General features: G+C 41.9%; 1 protein-coding gene across 1 annotated transcript in view; it reads left to right on the forward strand.

Moving 5' to 3' along the window:
• Positions 1-23671, forward strand: part of LOC109873297 (kin of IRRE-like protein 3) — a 270176-nt gene that overhangs the window by 210480 nt on the left and 36025 nt on the right. The window contains exons 6-8 of the mRNA XM_020464947.2: positions 8731-8836; positions 21710-21858; positions 22400-22527. Coding sequence (XP_020320536.1) covers positions 8731-8836; positions 21710-21858; positions 22400-22527 — 383 coding nt within the window. The remainder of the gene's footprint in view (positions 1-8730; positions 8837-21709; positions 21859-22399; positions 22528-23671) is intronic.

A 23671-nucleotide genomic window follows, 5' to 3' on the forward strand; every position in this document is an offset into this window, starting at 1 on the left:
CTTTCCCTCTTTTCAAACGGTGTGTTAGCCTTCATAAGGTGCATGTACTCACTTTCATTTGTTTTGCCATTCCAGTCCACCCTTCTTTGTTCGCTATCTAATTTGCAAACTCTGCAGGTGTGTTTCAAAGAAAATAGGAATCACGCAACATCAAGCATTATGAATAGAACATCTGTCCGACGTGCAAACGTGTTTCCTGATTATAAGGCATCTGACTGTTAATAAGAAATACGGCCTTCAGGTATCTGCTGTTTTGAACGTAGAACCTAAATTCAAGACGGTTGGAACTGACAGACTGAGGTCTACTATATGGACTGACTTTGAAAAGCACAGGCTCTTGATTCCCATGAGAATGCCATTTTTGTTTAACATAGTTATGTTTTGAAGCGTCTAAGTTGTAATTGTTATCTGTGTTGTTGTTTTGTCTGCTGTTGCTCCTGAACAGTAGCTTGTACTCCCAAACATTTCTGTCAAACTTTTTCTCTTTGAAAGATAAAAGTGTTGTTTTACCATTGCCAGTCTGCTGTCTATTATGGTTGAGCTGCATGTAATTGGAAAGCAGTCAATAAAAACAGCCACGGTAACAATAATTACCCCACTCGTCCCTGTTACTGAACTCTTCAACAATGTTTGGTAAAAAAAGAGTGCCACTTCTTTCAACAAAGTAGGGCCCATCAATCCATCAGCAATGAGGAAGAAACAGAAACACAATGATATGGACCAGACGTCCTCCAAAAGTTGAAGAAGATATCGCTAACGACATGGGAAAGAGAGACCATTCAAGAAAGCAAACAAGAGATGTTCCAGACTTTGAAGCGTATGTCTAATGGCTTGTCAGCCTGTTTCTTTGGTTAACCTCCATTTGCTGCCATTTCCTCGGCTAATGAGTCAGTGTTGTGTTGACAACTTCAACTCCCACCCATTTGTAAGATGGTTCCGCACTGCTCATACATCGTCAAAGTCGACTCTGGAGTGGAACAGGGGCAGGTGATACTGTATTTGTATGTATCATGCATCCCCATTAGTCCAGCAAAATTAAGGCAGTTTATACAATTTTAAAAACATTACAATACATTCACAGATTTCACAACACACTGTGTGCCCTCAGGCCACAACTCCACCACTACCACATATCTACAGTACTAAATCCATGTGTATATATAGTGTGTGTGTGTGTGTGTGTGTGTGTGTGCGCATGTCTGTGTCTGTGCCAAGGTTTGTGTTGCTTCACAGTCCCCGCTGTTCCATAAGGTGTTTTTTTTATCTGTTTTTTTAAATCTAATTGTACTGCTTGTATCAGTTACTTGATGTGGAATAGAGTTCCATGTAGTCATGGCTCTATGTAATACTGTGTGCCTCCCATAGTCTGTTCTGTACTTGGGGACTGTGAGGAGACCTCTTGTGGCATGTCTTGTGGGGTATGCATGTGTGTCCGAGCTGTGTGCCAGTAGTTTAGACAGACCGATCGGTGCATTCAACATGTCAATACCTCTCATAAATAAAAGCAGTGATGAAGTCAATCTCTCCTCCACTTTCAGCCAGGAGAGATTGACATGCACATTATTAATATTAGCTCTCTGTGTACATCCAAGGGCCAGCCGTGCTGCCCTGTTCTGAGCCAATTGCAAGTCCTTTTTTGTGGCACCTGACCACATGACTGAACAGTAGTCAAGGTGCGACAAAACTGGGGCCTGTAGGACCTGCCTTGTTGATAGTGTTGTTAAGAAGGCAGAGAATCGCTTTATTATAGACAGACTTCAGACTTCAAAGCCAGGTGGACTGGGGACAGCAAGGAGTCATCATGTCAGGTAGTCCTGAGGCATGGTCCTAGGTCTCAGGTCCTCTGAGAGAGAGAAAGAAAGAGAGAATTAGAGAGAGCATACTTAAATTCACACAGGACACCGGATAGGACAGGAGAAGTACTCCAGATATAACAAACTGACCCTAGCCCCCCGACACATAAACTACTGCAGCATAAATACTGGAGGCTGAGACAGGATGGGGACTTCCCCCCATCTTACTACTGCATCAATATGCTTTTACCATGACAGTTTGCAGTTTAGTCATCTCAATTTGCTCAATTTCCACAGTATTTATTACAAGATTTAGTTGAGGTTAAGGATTTAGTTTTGTTCCAAATACAATGCTTTTAGTTTTAGAAATATTTAGGGCTAACTTATTCCTTGCCACCCACTCTGAAACTAACTGCAGCTCTTTGTTGAGTGTTGCAGTCATTTCAGTAGCTGTAGTAGCTGACGTGTATAGTGTTGAGTCATCTGCATTAGAATCAAAAATACACCCTGGCTTTACTCAAAGACAGTAGCATGTCGTTAGTAAAAATTGAAAAAAGCAAGGGGCCTAAACAGCTACCCTGGGGAATTCCTGATTCTAACTGGATTACATTTGAGAGGCTTCCATTAACTTCTTATGGCTGCAATCCCGTTAACGGGAGCGATCTGACAACAGCCAGTCAAAGTGTAGGGCTCCATTTTCAAAACATCAAAAATCTCATAATTAACATTGCTAAAACATACATGTGTCTCATACCATTTTAAAGCTATTCTCGTTGTCAATCCCATCAAAGTGTCCGATTTCAAATATGCTTTTCAGCAAAAGCACTACAAACGATTATGTTAGGTCTTCTCCACCAAACCACAATAAGCACAGCCATTTTCCAGCGAAATATAGCATTCACAAAAAGCAGAAATCACTACCCTTGAATTATCTTCATCAGATGACCCTCATAGGACTTCATGTTACACAATACATGCATGTTTTGTTTGATAAAGTTCATATTGGCCTCCCGGGTGGCGCAGTGGTTAAGGGTGCTGTACTGCAACGAGTCCCTGGGTTCGCGCCCAGGCTCTGTCGTAACCGACCGGGAGGTCCGTGGGGCGACGCACAATTGGCCTAGCGTCGTCCGGGTTAGGGAGGGCTTGGTCGGTAGGGATGTCCTTGTCTCATCGCGCACCAGCGACTCCTGTGGCGGCCCGGGCGCAGTGTGCGCTAACCAAGGTTTCCAGGTGCACGGTGTACCCTCCGACACATTGGTGCGGCTGGCTTCCGGGTTGGATGCGCGCTGTGTTAAGAAGCAGAATGGCTGGTTGGGTTGTGTATCGGAGGACGCATGAATTTCAACCTTCGTCTCTCCCGAGCCCGTACGGGAGTTGCAGCGATGAGACAAGATAGTAGCTACTACAATTGGATACCACGAAATTGGGGAGAAAAAGGGGTAAAATTCAAAACAAAAAAAAGTTTACATTGGCTTATTAAATTCACTAGTTCCAAAAACATCAAGTGATTTTGCATATCCACATCGTTTCAACAGAAAATACTCATCATAAATGTAGATACAAGTTATACACATGGAATTATAGATATACCTCTCCTTAATGCAACCGCTGTGTCAGATTTCAAATAAATGTTACGGAAAAAGAAACCCATGCAATAATCTGAGAAGGAGCTCAGAACAGAACCCGAATTAGCCGCCATGTTGGAGTCAACAGAAAACAGAAAATACATGATAAATGTTTCCTTACCTTTGATGAACTTCATCAGAATGCAGTCCTAGGAATCCCAGGTCCACAATAAATGCTTGATTTGTTCAAAAATGTTAGTTATTTATGTCCAATTAGCTACTTTGGTTAGCGCGTTTGGTAAACAATTCCAAAGTCACAAAGCACATCTACTATAACGTGACAAAATGTCCAAAAGTCCCATAACAGTCAGTAGAAACATGTCAAACGATGTACTGAATCAATCTAGAATGTTGTTTACATATATCTTGAATAACTTTCCAACCGGAGAATTAGAATGACTTCAGATGACCGGTGGAACGCAGGTCCTTCCCCTGTGAGCGCGCATAGTGAAAGCATAGTCAACTCGTGGCAGTGGTGACTATTTCCTGTCTTATTCGACCCTCCATCACATTAGAGTCATCGGACAAAGTTCTATTGACTGTTGACATCTAGTGGAAGGCGTAGGAAGTGAAAACTCATCCATATCTCGCTGAAATTTCAATGAGAGCTTGGCTGAAAATCTGCCATCCCCAGAAAAAATACAAACAGGAAGTGGAATTTCTCAGGTTTTTGCCTACAATACGAGTTCTGTTATACTCACAGACATAATTCAAACGGTTTTAGAAACTTCAGAGTGTTTTCTATCCAATACTAATATGCATATATTAGCAACTGAGACTGAAGAGCTGGCCCTTTACAATGGGCACCTTTTCATCCAAGCTACTCAATACTGCCTCTGCAGCCATAAAAAGTTAAAGAACACCATCTGTGTTCTGTTAGACAAGTAACTCTTTATCCACATTATAGCAGGGGGTGTAATGCCATAACACATACGTTTTTCCAGCAGCAGACTATGATCAATAATGCCAAAAGCTGCACTGAAGTCTAACAAATCAGCCACCACAATCATTTCATCATCACTTTCTCTCAGTCAATTATCAGTCATTTACAGTATGTACAGTGCCTTGCGAAAGTATTCGGCCCCTTGAACTTTGCGACCTTTTGCCACATTTCAGGCTTCAAACATAAAGATATAAAACTGTATTTTTTTGTGAAGAATCAACAACAAGTGGGACACAATCATGAAGTGGAACGACATTTATTGGATATTCAAAACTTTTTTAACAAATCAAAAACAGAAAAATTGGGCGTGCAAAATTATTCAGCCCCTTTTACTTTCAGTGCAGCAAACTCTCTCCAGAAGTTCAGTGAGGATCTCTGAATGATCCAATGTTGACCTAAATGACTAATGATGATAAATACAATCCACCTGTGCTTAATCAAGTCTCCGTATAAATGCACCTGCACTGTGATAGTCTCAGAGGTCCGTTAAAAGCGCAGAGAGAATCATGAAGAACAAGGAACACACCAGGCAGGTCTGAGATACTGTTGTGAAGAAGTCTAAAGCCAGATTTGGATACAAAAAGATTTCCCAAGCATTAAACATCCCAAGGAGCACTGTGCAAGCGATAATATTGAAATGGAAGGAGTATCAGACCACTGCAAATCTACCAAGACCTGGCCGTCCCTCTAAACTTTCAGCTCATACAAGGAGAAGACTGATCAGTGATGCAGCCAAGAGGCCCATGATCACTCTGGATGAACTGCAGAGATCTACAGCTGAGGTGGGAGACTCTGTCCATAGGACAACAATCAGTCGTATATTGCACAAATCTGGCCTTTATGGAAGAGTGGCAAGAAGAAAGCAATTTCTTAAAGAAATCCATAAAAAGTGTCGTTTAAAGTTTGCCACAAGCCACCTGGGAGACACACCAAACATGTCGAAGAAGGTGCTCTGGTCAGATGAAACCAAAATTGAACTTTTTGGCAACAATGCAAAACGTTATGTTTGGCGTAAAAGCAACACAGCTCATCACCCTGAACATACCATCCCCACTATCAAACATGGTGGTGGCAGCATCATGGTTTGGGCCTGCTTTTCTTCAGCAGGGACAGGGAAGATGGTTAAAATTGATGGGAAGATGGATGGAGCCAAATACTGGACCATTCTGGAAGAAAACCTGATGGAGTCTGCAAAAAACCTGAGACTGGGGCGGAGATTTGTCTTCCAACAAGACAATGATCCAAAACATAAAGCAAAATCTACAATGGAATGGTTCAAAAATAAACATATCCAGGTGTTAGAATGGCCAAGTCAAAGTCCAGACCTGAATCCAATCGAGAATCTGTGGAAAGAACTGAAAACTGCTGTTCACAAATCCTCTCCATCCAACCTCACTGAGCTCGAGCTGTTTTGCAAGGAGGAATGGGAAAAAATGTCAGTCTCTCGATGTGCAAAACTGATAGAGACATACCCCAAGCGACTTACAGCTGTAATCACAGCAAAAGGTGGCGCTACAAAGTATTAACTTAAGGGGGCTGAATAATTTTGCACACCCAATTTTTCAGTTTTGGATTTGTTAAAAAAGTTTGAAATATCCAATAAATGTTGTTCCACTTCATGATTGTGTCCCACTTGTTGTTGATTCTTCACAAAAAATACAGTTTTATATCTTTACGTTTGACGCCTGAAATGTGGCAAAAGGTCGCAAAGTTCAAGGGGGCCGAATACTTTCGCAAGGCACTGTATGTGCTGTAAGCGTGCTGAAATTCTGTTGTCAATTTGTTTACTGTGAAATAGCACTGTATCTGGTCAAACACCAGAAGTTTATTAAGGGTTGATAACTGGCTAATTGGTCAGCTATGAGGTGTGTTGCATGAGGTGTGTTATGGAAATAGGAAAATAATTCTGTTGCAGTGTTGCACCATGGCAATCATTTATTGAAAGGATGCATGAATGCAGTCACAATCGCTGAAATCGGCACCCTTTACTTGACTTTACATTGAAGTTTCCACTTTCAAGGCTGACAAAATTTAATTCTTAATTAACCTTAATAATTAATAATTAATCATTGCTCTTTCTAATCTCCACAAATGATTATATCCATTCTACTCGGCAGCAACACATATTTTGATACATGCTTGTATAAAGCTTCTGTGAGAACTTGGCAGAGGTCAGAAGTAGCAATAGGACTGGAGTGATCAGCAACTGAATGCCCCATCTTCTGGCCCCTGCTGAGAGCCTAGGCCCCAGGGGAACACCCCGAGGTCTCCTCCTCTGTCTCCTGGCCCCTCCGGTGGTGGTGGTACTCTAAGAAGTCAAGTTTAGCTGAGAGCCCACAAAGAAAACTCCAGTAGGATAACTCTTGTGCCATAATAAGGTCTATAGTAACCCTCATAAAAGTGTGGCATCTTGGGATCCCTTAGTTAGCCTACACTGTACTTTTATCAGTGTGGCTACTGCTCTCACTCCAATAACATGCCTGACCTGCCCACTGTGGTCATGGGAAACGCAATCGATGCCTCTGCGCTCGGACAGAAATATATATGGTTGAACAAGGAAATGCCTTTGATGCTACCCTTACGAAAAAATATTACAGTCAGAGTGCAGTATAACTGCAGTTATATTGCAGTATAACTACATTATACTGCAAATACTGCATCCAAAATAACAGATTTTTTTACTACAGTAATTTTGCAGTGTAACTGCAGTTACTGCATCCAAAATACCACAGTCTACTGCAGGTACTGCACTTTTACTGCAGTTTTAAAACAGCAATCTTTTTTTGTAACGGTAGTGAACTTCTGTAGCTAGCACACTGTGCTCATAAAAAGGTGTTTGGATGAAGAAACTCACCCTGATTTATTTTCCTAATATAAAAGTGTTTCTTCAATATATAGCGAGGAGTTTAAGACTTAACCTGAGGATGTTCATTTTTCAGTGGCTGCTTTATATTTCGTACGGTTATCTGGATTATTTATTTTTCCACAGAGCTGGGAGTAAATTGTTAATATTTGACCTGTAATGTTAGAGCAAAGCTTCCCACAAGGCCTTTATAAGGGAGGAACGAACATCCCCTTTAACCTTACGTGGGAAGTAATGACTGTCCTCTTTAATCCATCACTCTTGTAAATTAAAGTTGATTAAAGTTATCATCAATAATTCACTGGCGAGATTTGTTGAATGTAAAACACATTAAGCTAGACAGATAGATTTTCATAATCTTCCCTTGGCCAAAAGGAATGCAAGTTTTTTTACTCAAGGATGCACTTTCTAAACCTTTTCCTGATAAGTCACAATCAAGGTAAAGTGAAGGGGAGTTCCATTAGTTTCTATCAGAGATCTGCAGTGCTTTTTAAGAAAATCACAGAGAGGGTTTTTGGAGGTAGCAGCACAGAAGGGCCCCATCGTTGAACATTTTGGCTGATAATTTCGCTGTGTGATTTGCTTTATAAACAGCCCGAGAAAAGCACAGAGGTACAGTAGCTCACAGCACTTGGGAGCACATTCGGCGCAGTCGTCTCAACACTGTTGTTTGTTTCATTTATTTAATTGATGTGTTTGTTACTTTTATCCGGAGCTGTCCTTAATCACAGATATTCTATCAAAAGTTGAGTAAATTGCTAATGTAGCAATTAGCAAGCGAGCCAAGGCTCGAATTCATCTTAATGGGAAATATCAGCCTTTACAGAGGAGAGTAATTAACAAGCTCTTTCCGCTATGTTTGTTCTTTGCTTTGTTTTGTTCTTTTATCTCCAATGGAAATTTTACTGAGTGAATCTTTAATTAACCGGTTTAAGCACTGCCATGTGAATATGTCTTACGGGGGTCAGGATAGCATCAAACCCCAACCATAGCATCAATATTTATACAGTTGTTTACAGCCTGCTGCTTGCACTCACACACAACTCCCTTTGATTGGGGTCACATGCACATGCACGCGCATACTCACACGCACACACACATACACACACACACACATACACACACACACACATACACACAATCAACTTACGCTATTAGAGGACTCAATCTGGTTTTACAGACACTAAACCATTTTACCATTTCAATTAACCACATGCAGGTTAAAATAATATGTCGTAATGCACTATTTGCGCAAATTCTGAATTGTGACTTTAAATTAATTGTGGCCTAGATTCTGTCATCACATCCATTGTTGGTTATCCCTTCCTCTCTCCTATTCCAGGGTTCATTAGGTACCGGAATGGAAGAAAAGGGATTACCTGAACTCTTTTTTGTCGTCCGTTGCTAAATGTTTTGAAGCCCTAACGAACATGACCCAGGCACAGCTGTCCTAATATGTACTCTGGTGTTGGTTTATAGACTGACCCTCTGTTCTCGCCCATGTAGACCTGCCTCTTGTCAACCTGTCTGTGGAGCCCCAGCCCATACTGGAGGGCAACCTAGTGAAGTTTCACTGCTCTGCCAAGGCTAACCCACCCGTCATCCATTACAGGTAAGATAGTACACCTGCACACACCTGCACACACACACATGCAAAAGCATTACATCTGCACCTATTTTCTTCTCCGATTTAAGTCTTTAATTTGGGTTACCCAAAATCTCCACTATTTGATGTGCTTATAATGTGTTCAGTGGGCCTGTATCCACATTAATAGTCTATCTACATTCCTCTTATGCTTATGCATACAGGCTGCATAATCATTGTCATAGTCTCTCTTTCCAAGTTATGCATCTCTATTGGGGTATAACACAGGAAGCATCCCCATATGTTTCACATTGTCGTAGGCAGTCCGCGGTGGGACAGGTGGTTAGTCGGCGTAAAAAAGTGTGTCAAATGTACCCAGAGGTCACCTTAGACCGTAACTCCCTGCCAGCAGCTGGCATCTCATTGATAATAGATGGGCGGGGGTCCCTGAGACTGTGGCACACATCACTGCCATCTGCCTATGCCAGTGCAGGGGCGAGCACCAACTGCATTAGGTTGGCACAGAGGGGGCACAGAGTGAACCACAATACACAAGGGTTTCCCGTGGTTTGTACCTAGCCAGTGGGTGGGTGAGGAGGTCCAAAGAGAGCGAGAGAGAGAGATGGGAAGGGAAGAGAGGGGGGAGAGAGAATGAGTATGGGGGAGAGAGAGGGGGGGGTGGAGAGATGGGGAGAAAGAGAGAGAGAGAGTGAGAGAAACGGGGGAGGGAGAGAGAGATGGGGAGGGAGAGAAAAGGGGAGAGAGAGAACGGGGGAGAGAGAGTGGAAGGAGACAGAGAGGGAGGTGACTGGGTTCAGTGATCTCAATGAGGATGGTTCGCCTCTGCCCAGAAAATACACTATAGGCAAAAATCCAGGTTAGCAACTACAGCAATTCTCCAGAAACTACCATTCACCCCTTATTGGTTCCGATATTGCGAAAGGGGACAATCCCCCATATAATCGACAGTAATAGAAACATTTGTTGTTTATTATTCTGTGTGGCAACACTCCAGGGAATTGCACACTGGTGTTTGAATTTGATTAGACAAGCTTCTCTATTTTAGCATGAAAACAAGAGTAGGGCTACGTGCCTCAGTAAATATCAAAGGCCTGCATATGATTTAGCATTAGCGGCGGTTGGACATTAAATGGAACAAAAAATGTTTATGCGAAACACCAGTGGAACATCCCTTTGATGTGAATAGGCCTGGCTGGAGCGATTTTGCCACCTCAACAACAATGCTTTGTGGCTAATAATACAGGTTGATGGGGATGATCTGGCTCATTAGTGGGGGTTGTGAGTATGTGCACTTTGTTGTATACCATACAGGGTTGGGGTCAATTCCATTTCAATTCCAGTCAACAATCTACACAAAAACCTATGTAATGTCAAAGTGAAAGATTTTAAATTTTAAAAAAAATAATCAAATCAAATCAAATGTATTTATATAGCCCTTCGTACATCAGCTGATATCTCAAAGTGCTGTACAGAAACCCAGCCTAAAACCCCAAACAGCAAGCAATGCAGGTGTAGAAGCACGGCAGGTGTAAAACATTCACAAATCAAATATAGTTGTTCAAAAGTTTGGGGTCACTTATAAATGTCCTTGTTTTTGAAAGAAAAGCAAATTTTCATCCATTAACATAACATCAAATTGATCAGAAATACAGTGTAGACATTGTTAATGTTGTAAATGACTATTGTAGCTGGAAAAGACAGATTTTTAAAGAAATATCTACATAGTTGTGCAGAGGCCCATTATCAGCAACCATCACTCCTGTGTTCCAATGGCAGGCTGTGTTAGCTAATCCAAGTGTATCATTTTAAAAGGTTAATTGATAATTAGAAATCCCTTTGGCAATTATTTTAGCACAGCTGAAAACTGTTGTCCTGATTTAAAGAAGCAATAAAACTTCTAGTTGAGTATCTAGTTGAGTATCTGGAGCATCATCATTTGTCTGTTCGATTACAGGCTCAAAATGGCCAGAAACAAATAACTTTCTTCCGAAACTCATCAGTCTATTCTTGTTCTGAGAAATGAAGGCTATTCCATGCGAGAAATTGCCAAGAAACTGAAGATCTCGTACAACGCCATGTACTACTTCCTTCACAGAACAGGGCAAACTGGCCCTAACCAAAATAGAAAGAGGAGTGGGAGGCCCAGGTGCACAACGGAGCAAGAGGACAAGTACATTACAGTGTCTAGTTTGAGAAACAGATGCCTCACAAGTCCTCAACTGGCAGCTTAATTAAATAGTACCCTCAAAACACCAGTCTCAACGTCAACAGTGAAGAGGCGACTCCCTGATGCAGATCATCTAGGCAGAGTTGAAAAGAAAAGGACATATCTCAGACCGGCCAATAAAAATAAAATATTAAGATGGCAAAATAATACAGACACTGGACAGAAGAAGATTGGAAGAAAGTGTTATGGACAGACAAATCTAAGTTTCAGGTGTTCAGATCATTGTATATTTTGTCATTGTATATTTGCCATTGTTCAGTTTTTTTCAGTGTGTCACACACTTAGGTTCTTTGTGGCACCTTTTTAAGATGAAAATGATAACATCTGAATAACATACAAAAAAAATGAAATGTGTACAGGGTAAAAGGGATGAAGGCTATTACTCCATTTTGCAATGCCATGCAAATACCCTGTGGACGCCTCCTACAACAGGACAATGACCCAAAGCACAGCTCCAAACTATGCTATAACTATTTAGGGAAGAAGCAGCCAGCTGGTATTCTGTCTTTAATGGAGTGGCCAGCGCAGATACCGGATCTCAACCCTATTGGGCTGTTGTGGAAGCAGCTTGACCGTATGGTACATAAGAAGTGCCCATCAAGCCATTCCAACTTGTAGGAGGTGCTACAGGAAGCATGGGGTGAAATTTCTTCAGATTACCTCAACAAATTGCCAACTAGAACTCTTTCTAAAATTCTCTGCCGAAATTGTTGCAACCCCTATTACTAGCCTGTTCAACCTCTCGTTTGTACCGTCTGATATTCCCATAAATTCAAAAGCTGCCGCGGTCATCCCCCTCTTCAAAGGGGGAGACACTCTAGACCCAAACTGCTACAGACCTATATCTATTCTACACTGCCTTTCTAAGGTCTTCGAAAGCCAAGTTAACAAACAGATTACCGACCATTTCGAATCCCACCATTCCTTCTCCGCTATGCAATCTGGTTTCAGAGCTGGTCACGGGTGCATGTCAGCCACGCTCAAGGTCCAAATGATATCATAACCGCCATCAATAAGAGACATTACTGTGCAGCCATATTCATCGACCTGGCTAAGGCTTTCGACTCTGTCAATGACAACATTCTTAATGGCAGACTCAACAGCCTTGGTTTCTCAAATGATTGCCTCGCCTGATTCACCAACTACTTCTCTGATAGAGTTCAGTGTGTCAAATCGGAGGGCCTGTTGTCCGGACCTCTGGCAGTCTCTATCCTTGTGCCACAGGGATCAATTCTCGGGCCGACTCTCTTCTCTACCAAATACCTAGGTGTCTGGTTAGACTGTAAACTCTCCTTCCAGACTCACATTAAACATCTCCAATCCAAAATTAAATCTTGAATCGGCTTCCCATTTCGCATCAAAGCACCCTTCACTCATGCTGCCAAACATACCCTCGTAAAACTGACCATCCTACCGATCCCCGACTTCGGCGATGTCATTTACAAAATAGCCTCCCACACTCTACTCAACAAATTTGATGCAGACTATCACAGTGCCATCCATTTTATCACCAAAGCCCAATATACTACCCACCACTGCGACCTGTACACTCTCTTTGGTTGGCCCTCGCTTCATACTTGTCGCCAAACTCACTGGCTCCAGGTCATCTGCAAGTCTCTGCTAGGTAAAGCCCCTCCTTATCTCAGCTCACTGGTCACCAAAGCAGCACCCACTTGTAGCACGCGCTCCAGCAGGTATATCTCACTGGTCACCCCCAAAGCCCAAATTCTCCCCTTGGCCACCTCTCCTTCCAGTTCTCTGCTGCCAATGACTGGAATGAACTGCAAAAATCACTAAAGCTGGAGACTCTTACCTCCCTCACTAGCTTGAGGCACCAGCTGTCAGAGCAGCTCACAGATCACTGCACCTGTACATAGCTCATCTATAAATAGCCCATCCAATCTACCTCATCCCCATACTGTATTTATGTATTTATCTTGCTCCTTTGCACCCCAGTATCTCTACTTGCACATTCATCTTCTGCACATCCTACCATTCCAGTGTTTAATTGCTATATTGTAATTACTTCGCCACCATGGCCTATTTATCCTCCCTCATTTGCACATGCTGTATATAGATTTTTCGACTGTATTATTGATTGTATGTTTGTTTATTCCATGTGTAACTCTGTGTCAAACTGCTTTGCTTTATCTTGGTCAGGTCGCAGTTGCAAATGAGAACTTGTTCTCAACTAGCCTACCTGGTTAAATAAAGGTAAAATAAAAAAGTTTTCATGGAAAACAAGGACATTTCCCAAACTTTTGAAAGGTAGTGTAAGTATTCAGCCCCTTCGTTTAGGAAAACCTCAAATAGTTCTGTAGTAACATTTGGTTAAACAAATCACATAATAAGATACATGGACTCACTTTATGTGAAATAACAGGGGATGACATGATTTTTTAAGGACTAGCCCTTCCTCTGTCCCCCATACATACAACAACTGTAAGGTCCCTCAGTCAACTATTGAATTCAATACAAGCACAGATTCAACTACAAAGACCAGGTAGCTTTTCGAAAACCTCATAAAGAGGGAGAGTGATTGGTAAATGGGTAACAATAGCAAATCAGACATTGAATATCTCTTTAAGCATGGTCAAGTTAATAATTATGCTGTGGATTATGTATTACACCACCCAGACACATCAATGTGTCACGGATCCCTACAGAACTGGCATTACGCACACCTGGTCCCTATTCCCATTTGATTAGTAATTGTATAAGTGTGCCCTTTGTTCACCATTGTCCTGTCGATTATTGTTACAATGTCCATTGGTGCGTGTGAGTACCTGTGCTGTGTGTTTTAGGCTTTCGTGCCCTTGTGGATTGTGCAGATGATTACGGACCTCGTCCCATGTGTTAATCATTGTGCGAGTGTGTTATTTATTCAAGATACTCCTTGCTCTTTTGTTTGGGATTCAACCCTGTGTTTTTGTTGCATGTTTGTTTGTTCTTCGTCCCCGTTCCTTTACGTAGCACGCCATAATTTGGGCTGAATAAAAAAAATATTACGCATTCCTGCGCCTGTCTCCCGAATCCCTTGATGCCATCATGGCACAAAGATACAGTCGTCCTTCTGAACATAGCTGCAGAACAGGACTGAAACTGCTCAGGGATGTAACCATGAGGTCAATAGTGATTATAAAACAGCTACAGAGTTCAATAGTTGTGATGGAAGAAAACTGAGGATGGATCAACAATATTGTAGTGACTCCACAATAATGACCTGAATGACAAGGTGAACAGAAGAATACAAATATACAGAAAATATCCAACTTGAATGCAACAAGGCACTAAAGTAATTCTGCAAAAAACACAGTAAAGGAATATACTTTTTGACACAATACTAAGCCTTACGGTTGGGGCAAATTCCACAAAACACATCACTGAGTAACTGCCTCCTTTTTTTCAAGCATGTTGGTGGCTGCATCATTGTATGGGTATGCTTGACATCGGCAACGACTGGGGAGTTATTCAGGATAAAAATAAACAGGATGGAGCTAAGCACAGGCAAAATCCTAGAGGAAAACGTGCTTCAGTCTCCATTACACCAGAGACTGGGGGAGGAATTCACCTTTCAGCAGGACAATAACCTACAACACAAGGCCAAATCTACACTGAGGTTGCTTACCAAGAAGACATTGAGTGTTCCTGAGTGGCCAAGTTACAGTTTTTACTTAAATCTTCTTGAAAATGTGTGGCATGACTTAAATGTCTGTTTAGCCATGATCCCCACCATCTTGACTGAGCTTGAAGAATTTTTAAAAGAATAATAGGCAATTATTGCACAATCCATGTCTGGAAATCTCTTAGAGACTTTCCCAAAGAAGATTCAGTTATAATCGATGCGAAGGGATTTTCTGACATGTCATTGACTCAGGGAACTGAAAACTTATGCAATGACTATATTTTAGTTATTACATGTTTATTCATCTTTAAAACATTTTAGAATGTTTCTGGATTATTGACAAAAAATTACAATTATATCAAAATTGTAACAAATTAGAATGTGAAGAAATCCAAGGTATGCTTTTGAAAGGCACTGTAAATTAGGAAAATGTGTAATTTTACTTCGAATTAGGTATACTTTCTGAATTGTCTGGAATTGGAATTTAAATGGAATTGACCCAAACCCTGGTACCATACTGCTTGTGACTGAACATTTGCCATTGTTGTATTCCCCACAAATGGTAGCATTGTCATTGTATGAAACGTCCTCTCACTGTCACGTGTCCCTGAACAAAGGGGGACCAAATTTAAAAGTAACAGTCAGTATCTGGTGTGGCCACCAGCTGCATTAAGTACTGCAGTGCATCTCCTCCTCATGGACTGCACCAGATTTGCCCTTTCTTGCTGTGAGATATTACCCCACTCTTCCACCAATGCACCTGCAAGTTTCCAGACATTTCTGGGGGGAATGGCCCTAGCCCTCACCCTCCGATCTAACAGGTCCCTGAGATGCTCAATGGGATTGAGATCCGGGCTCTTCGCTGGCCATGGCAGAACACTGACATTCCTGTCTTGCAGGAAATCACGCACAGAACGAGCAGTATGGCTGGTGGCATTGTCATGCTGGAGGGTCATGTCAGGATGAGCCTGCAGGAAGGGTACCACGTGAGGGAGGAAGATGTCTTCCCTGTAACTCACAGCTTTGAGATTGCCTGCAATGACAACAACCTCAGTCCGATGATGCTGTGACACACAATGCCACAGACCATGACGGACCCTCCACCTCCAAATCAATCCCACTCCAGGGTACAGGCCTCGGTGTAACGCTCATTCCTTTGAAGATAAACGCGAATCCAACCATCAACCCTGGTGAGACAAAACCGCAACTCGTCAGTGAAGATAACGTTTTGCCAGTCCTGTCTGTCCAGCGACAGTGGGTTTGTGCCCATTTTTGACGTTGTTGCCAATGATGTCTGATGAGGACCTGCCTTACAACAGGCCTACAACAGTCCAGCCTCTCTCAGCCTATTGCGGAAAGTCTGAGCACTGATGGAGGGATTGTGTGTTCTGGCGTAACTCGAGCAGTTGTTGTTGCCATCCTGTACCTTTTCCTGCAGGTTTGATGTTCGGATGTGCCGTTTCCAGGTGTTGTACTGTGCAGGTGTTGTTACACGTGGTGTGCCAGTGCGAGGATGATCAGCTGTCAGTCCTGTCACCCTGTAGAGCTGTCTTCGGTGTCTCATAGTACGGACATTGCAATTTATTGCCCTGGCCACATCTGCAGTCCTCATGCCTCCTTGCAGCATGCCTAAGGCACGTTCACACAGATGAGCAGGGACCCTGGGCAACTTTCGGGTGTTTTTCAGAGTCAGTAGAAAGGCATCTTTAGTGTCCTACGTTTTCATAATTGTGACATTAATTGTCTACCGTCTGTAAGCTCTTGGTGTCTAAACAACCTTTCCCTAGGTGCATGTTCATTAATTGTTCATTGAACAAGCATGGGAAACAGTGTTTAATAAACCCTTTACAATGAAGAGCTGTGAAGTTATTTGGATTTTTACAAACTATCTTTGAAAGACAGGGTCCTGAAAAAGGGATGTTTCTTTTTTTGTTTATATTTGCCATTGTTCCTTTTTTTTGTGTCACACACTTAGGTTCTTTGTGGCACCTTTTTAAGTTTAAAATTATAACATCTGATAACATGATTGTTCAGTATTTTGCAACTTAATGTTAGATGGTTCCTCACACAGAATGTAGTCCGTAGACCAGGAGAAACTGTAATCCATGGTTTCGTTAGTTTTAAACTGTCACTACAAATAGTAGCTAACTTTAGCCACCACTAGGTAAAAATGATAGGGGCAAAGCTACTGCAATGCTGAACTTCCCCTTGAAGATAGGATGTAGTAAGATAAATATATCCACGTGACTAAACAAGCCATTGATGGATGGTCATGATACAGAAGAAATTGTGACCTGAGTCAAGAAAATCCTAGCCCCTTAAGTTGAAAACAATAGGCCTCTGGTTAAAAGTAGTGAGCTAAGAAGGAAATATGGTTCCATTTGGGACGCAACCCTCCTTTCTACTCCTCTTCTGTTCTCTCTTCAAAGCTGCATAAGGACAGGCTCGTTTCTCACTGCCTTTTTAATGCTCTGTTAGCTGATGCGTGGCTATTGATCACCTGAGAGCTGCTATATTCCGTGTGAAATGAGTAGAGTTTCTCAGAGGCCTTAGAGCTCAGAGCAGGATGCTGTCTGCTGTGAGGTTGGGCCTGGAATCTAGATGAAGGGAATAATGAGGGTTAGGAAGAGGGAAGTGTCTCTTATCTCAGATGCTCTAGACCTCCTTCTCTTCCTCATTTTACTCAGAGGAAGTATGATGTTTTGGACGCTTGGGGAGATGGGTTGGACTCCAGACCTAGTGGTTTGGAGATGAATATCTAATCCGTTGTCATGGTAATAATATATGGTAATTAGGGCTGTGTCCATAATGGCACCCTATTCCCTATATAGTGCACAATGTTTGACTAGAGCCATATGGGCCCTAGTCAAAGTAGTGCACTATCTAGGGAATAGGGTGCCATTTGAGACACAGCCCAGGTGGTCTTTCATTCAAGCTCAATTAGTAGAGGGGGAGGAGAAAATGTAATACAGGCCATCTGATTGAACGATTGAGTGTTGACAGCACAGGGGTGTGCGGTCAGAGCCAATCTGCCCACAAGTCAGACAAAAGGGGGACAGGTGGCTGCCGTGCAAAAATTCATTTCAACTGCCTTGTTGTGCCTTCTAGTCCTACCTCTGCCAGGCAGACAGCAAGCTGAAGGGGAGAGATCGAGAGAGTTGGAGGTCTGGCAGCTAACTCCATGAGCAACTGTTTGTTTTTCATAAAGCTGCCGAGAGAGCATGAGTGAGTGAGTGAGTGAGTGAGTGAGTGAGTGAGTGAGTGAGTGAGTGAGTGAGGGAGGATCTGGCAGCTGACTCTATTAGCAACTGTTTGTTTATCATAAAGCTGCTGAGAGGGGCAGCGATGGGGAGAGAGGCGAATTATTTGGTTTTGCTTGCAAATAAAGTATGCTTCTTATCTACATGGGGGGTTCTGGTGTTGGTGTCGCTGCTGCTGCTGGGTTTTTTTTCTTCTCTGTTTTCCTCATTTGTGACTACTGAGGTGTCTGATGAGAAAGACTCAATTGCACAGATTTAGCTTGATGGCTATTTGATGTGAACATGTGGGTGATGTGAACACAAACTCCATCCGTGTGTATGGACATGAACTTGTTCCATTGTTTCTTTTTTTGTTCCTCTGGGAGGAGTGTGTGTGTGTGTGTGTGTGTGTGTGTGTGTGTGTGTGTGTGTGTGTGTGTGTGTGTGTGTGTGTGTGTGTGTGTGTGTGTGTGTGTGTGTGTGTGTGTGTGCACGTGAGCGTGCCACCCTTTATTTGAAATTGACAGCGGAAGATCATAGACAACATGAACAGTGCTTCAATATCTGTAAAAAGCTAAATGGGTTCGTTTGTGCATACAGTTATGTTCAAAGCAGTGCTAATATACTATTGTTCTTGAATAATTCAGAAGTGACTGGGAAAAGGATAAGAATCAGACATGTAGCACTGTTCTGTTCTGACATTCGCAGGCTTGAGAGAGACCAGAAAGAAAGGTTACATTTGAATTTAGAAGGGATGTTGAAAAAACGTTAACAGCAGACAGCATCAACCTTTTGGAATTCGTCCTTGCCATCATCAAGCTGTGTTTTTCGAGTGCCATTGTACGGCAGTGAAATATTTTCAGATTTTCAGGAGATTTGGTTTACTTGATCTCCTTCAATGCTGTCACTTTCCACTCTGTCTTTGTGATGAAATGTCTTCGGCAAAATGGAAGACTGTCGTAGGGCATCTGGGGTCTGGTTTGAATTGCTTCTGTGGCTTCGTCCCAAATGGAACCCTATCCCCTGTATAATGTGCTACTTTTGACCAGGGCCCATAGGGAAACTCTGGTCAAAAGTTATGCACTATATACAGTACCAGTCAGAAGTTTAGACATACCTACTCATTCAAGGGTTTTTCTTTATTTTTACTATTTTTTACATTGTAGAACAATAGGGAAGACATAAAAACTGTGAAATAACGCATATGGAATCATGTATTAACCAAAACAGTGTTAAACAAATGAAAATATATATTTTATAATTGAGATTCTTCAAAGTAGCCACAGCTTTGCACACTCTTGGCATTTTCTCATACAGCTTCTCTCAATAGACTTGAAGGAGTTCCCACATATGCTGAGCACTTGTTGGTTGCTTTTCCTTCGCTCTGCGGTCCAACTCATCCCAAACCATCTCATTTGGGTTGACGTCGGGTGATTGTGGAAGCCAGGTCATCAGATGCAGCACTCCATCACTCTCCTTGGTCAAGTAGCCCTTACACAGCCTGGAGGTGTGTTGGGTCATTGTCCTGTTGAAAAACAAATGATAGTATCACTAATCGCAAACCAGATGGGATGGCGTATCGTTGCAGAATGCTGTGGTAGCCATGCTGGTTAAGTGTGTCTTGATTTCTAAATAAATCACAGTGTCACCAGCAAAGCTCCCCCACACCATCACACCTCCTCCTCCATGCTTCACGGTGGGAACCACACATGCAGAGATCATCCATTCTCCTTCTTTGCGTCTCACAAAGCAAAGCAAAAATCAAAAATTTGGACTCATCAGATCAAAGGACAGATTTCCACGGGTCTAATGTCCGTCCATTGCTCGTGTTTCTTGGCCCAAGCAACTGTCCTTTAGTAGTTGTTTATGAAGGCCTGATTCCCACAGTCTCCTCTGAACAGTTGTTGTTGAGATGTGTCTGTTACTTGAACTCTGAAGCTTTTTTTGGAGTTGCAATTTCTGAGGCTGGTAACTCTAATGATCGAAGTATCCTCTGCAGCAGAGGTAACTATGGGTCTTCCTTTCCTGTGGCAGTCCTCATGACAGCCAATTTCATCATAGCACTTGATGGTTTTTGCGACTGCACTTGAAGAACTTTCACAGTTCTTGAAATGTTCCGCATTGACTGACCTTCATGGCTTAAAGTAATGATGGACTGTCGTTTCTCTTTGCTTATTTGAGCTGATCTTGCCATAATATGGACTTGGTATTTTACCAAATAGGGCTATCTTCTGTATACCACCCCTTGTCACGCCTGCTAATTGAAATGCATTCCAGGTGACTACCTCATGAAGCTGGTTGAGAGAATGCCAATAGTGTGCAAAGCTGTCATCAAGGCAAAGGGTGGCTACTTTGAAGAATCTCAAATATAAAATAGATTTTGATTTGTTTAATTAACACTTTTTGGTTACTACATGATTCCCTATGTGTTATTTCATAGTTTTGAAGTCTTCACTATTATTCTACTGTGTAGAACATAGTAAAAATAAAGAAAAACCCTGGAATGAGTAGGTGTGTACAAAATTTTGACTGGTACTGTATGTATAGGTTGGGGCGCAGCCTGTGTTCACCCGATCTGACTTTGCTTTAGAAATTAGATTTCTGACATTTCTGGATGGGAATGTCGATATAAGTCAAGATGGCACATCGAAAGTGAATAGCGTGTTCTATTACTGTACATGAAGGTTGCTTGCCAAATGGAACTCTATTCCTTATGTAGGCTCTGGTAAAAAAAAATTGAAGTATATAGGGAACAAGATGCCATTTTAGACGCAATTGTAGAGTTACAACAATTGAACACAACACCCGAAAACAGGACTTTTTGTTTTTGACAAGAAATCTAGGATATATCTGTGTTGTCTGTATTCACTGAGAATGTTCTGCATGTTCATAATCTTATTCTCTAAATTTGTACATCTATAACCAGGCCATCTTTTGAGCCATAACATTACACACAACAAACAACACATTTGATGTTCAAAGATGTTCGTCCAAGTTAATTATGCATGATTCATCGCTCTTTTCAATCAGAATCCTCAAGTGATGTTTTGTTCCGATATACAGGGTATAGCCTGGCATATATAATAATTCATAACATTTATTCCAGACTGAGTCCTGTGTATTTATCCCTTCAACTTGTTCCCCTTCTGTCAATGTAAACAATAGTTTATTTGTTCAGGGTCCTGATCTGCCTATTAGTGACGGTGAGATATGCTTGTGCCGGGCAAGGTTCTTCACATAGACTATTTATTTATTCCTCAATAAAATGACTTCAGCATCAAAGTGGGCAAAAGACAGACACGAAGTGAGAGCACCTACATTATAACGCCCTCCTCCTCCCCTCCCTCCTCCTTCTCCCCTCCTCCTCTGCCTCCTCCTCAACCAGGCTCCCAAGCAGCACGTGAATATGCTCAAATGAAGAAAAGAAAAAGCAATGAACCGATATAACAAAAATGCCACTTTTTCTTTTGTTGTTTCGCTATGCTCAGCGAATTGCATACCATAGCAAGAAATTGCCCTTGAATACAACATGTTTTCACTGGTTGCGTCCCAAATTGCACCATATTTCCTATGTATTGCAATACTTGTGTCTTTGATATCCACCTCAAAAAGGGCTAGTGGTTGGATGTCTTCCCTCTTCCCTGTTGTGACTGTGGAAGTTTCCCAAGAGTGGTACAGATATAGGTACAGATCTAGGATCAGCTTCCCCTCTCACATTACTAACATTAACCATTAGATCAGGGTCTAGGTCTAACTCTTCAACCTAGTCTATTGTGGCCTATATTCAGATGGGCCAAAGGGGGCAGCATCATCAGAGAGGTGTCAGGTGACACCTATGAGGTCATTGTGGACCACTCCTTCTTCACCGAGCCTGTCTCCTGTGAGGTCACCAATGCCCTGGGCAGTACCAACATCAGCAGGAACGTGGACGTCTACTGTGAGTAGTAGTCCGCAAGTATCACACACACACTACCATGGGTAGTCCCTATGAAAACACACTCAGGAACTATAACTTGCTAGCTACAGGTAGTTGGAATCACATCCACTACATGGATAGTCCCAAATAGAAGGTTTGTAGATGTTGAGCTAACTGTCAACAAGATTTCAACTAACTATCCACTATCCCTTGCCCTAACCTTATTCCTTGCCCTAACGTAACCCTAACTTTAATCCTTACCCGAACCGTAACACTAACCCTAACCTTAACCCTAACATAACTCCAACCTTAATCCTAACTGTAACCCTAACCTTAATCCTTACCCTAACCTTAATCCAACTATAACCGTAACCCTAACGCTAACCATAACCCTAACCTTAATCTTAACCATAACCATAACCGTAACCCTAACCCCACAAATTGTAATGTATCCACATAGTTGAAGTTATTAGCCTGTTGATACCATAGCTTGAGTATCTGTAGATCATCTATAGACGACTATTCAAATAAAGTGTAAACATTTCTGTTCCTGTGATTCCAGTTGGGCCCAAAATGGCTGCTGAGCCACAGTCCCTACAGGTGGACCAGGGATCAGATGCTATCTTCAACTGTGCCTGGACAGGAAACCCCTCCCTCACCATCGTGTGGATGAAACGTGGCTCTGGAGTGGTAGGAATTGTAATCACCATCATCCTTTCTATTATGCTTCTATTGCCAGTTGCATATTTTGCAAGACCCATTCCCTCTTAAGGGCAATAACGTATTCTATTCTGTTCTATTATATTATATTCAGTTCTAATAAATTGGTATTCTATTCAATTCTATTCTAGTTTATCCTGTTCTAGCCTATCCTGTTTTACCCTATCCTGTTTTAGCTTATCCTGTTCTATCCTATCCTGTTCTAGTCTATTCTATTGTCTTATTTATTTTCTATTCTAAGATGTATTTTATTATACAGGTATTCATTTTTATACTGTGCCAATGCAGCTTTATTCTTCATTCACCTTCATTCAATTATATTCTAGCTTATCCTGTTCTAGCCTATCTGTAACGGTTTTCTTGACTTGAAGGAGAGGCAGACCAAAGCGCAGCGTGGTTATTTTGATTCATGTTTAATAAAAAGATAAACACGAACACTACAAAACAAGAACCGTAACGTGAAAACCTAAACAGCCTATTCTGGTGCAAACTAACACAGAGACAGGAACAATCACCCACAAAACCCAACACCAAACAGGCTACCTAAATATGGTTCCCAATCAGAGACAAGGACTTACACCTGCCTCTGATTGAGAACCATATCAGGCCAAACATAGAAATAGACAAACTAGACATGTAACATAGAATGCCCACTCAGATCACACCCTGACCAAACAAAACATAGAAACATACAAAGCAAACTATGGTCAGAGTGTGACACTATCCTGTTCTATCCTATCCTGATCTAGCCTATCCTGTTCTAGCTTATCCTGTTCTATCCTATCCTGTTCTATCCTATCCTGATCTAGCCTATCCTGTTCTAGCTTATCCTGTTCTATCCTATCCTGTTCTATCCTATCCTGTTCTATCCTGTTCTATCCTATCCTGTTCTATACTATCCTGTTCTATCCTATCCTGTTCTATTCTATTCTGTTCTAGCCTATCCTGTTCTATCGTATCCTGTTCTAGCCTATCCTGTTCTATCCTATCCTGTTCTAGCCTATCCTGTTCTATCCTATCCTGTTCTATCGTATCCTGTTCTAGTCTATACTGTTCTAGCTTATCCTGTTCTATCGTATCCTGTTCTAGTTTATTCTATTGTCTTATTTTATTT

This window comes from Oncorhynchus kisutch, linkage group LG28 (genome assembly GCF_002021735.2).
Source record: "Oncorhynchus kisutch isolate 150728-3 linkage group LG28, Okis_V2, whole genome shotgun sequence".
Classification (NCBI taxonomy): domain Eukaryota; kingdom Metazoa; phylum Chordata; class Actinopteri; order Salmoniformes; family Salmonidae; genus Oncorhynchus; species Oncorhynchus kisutch.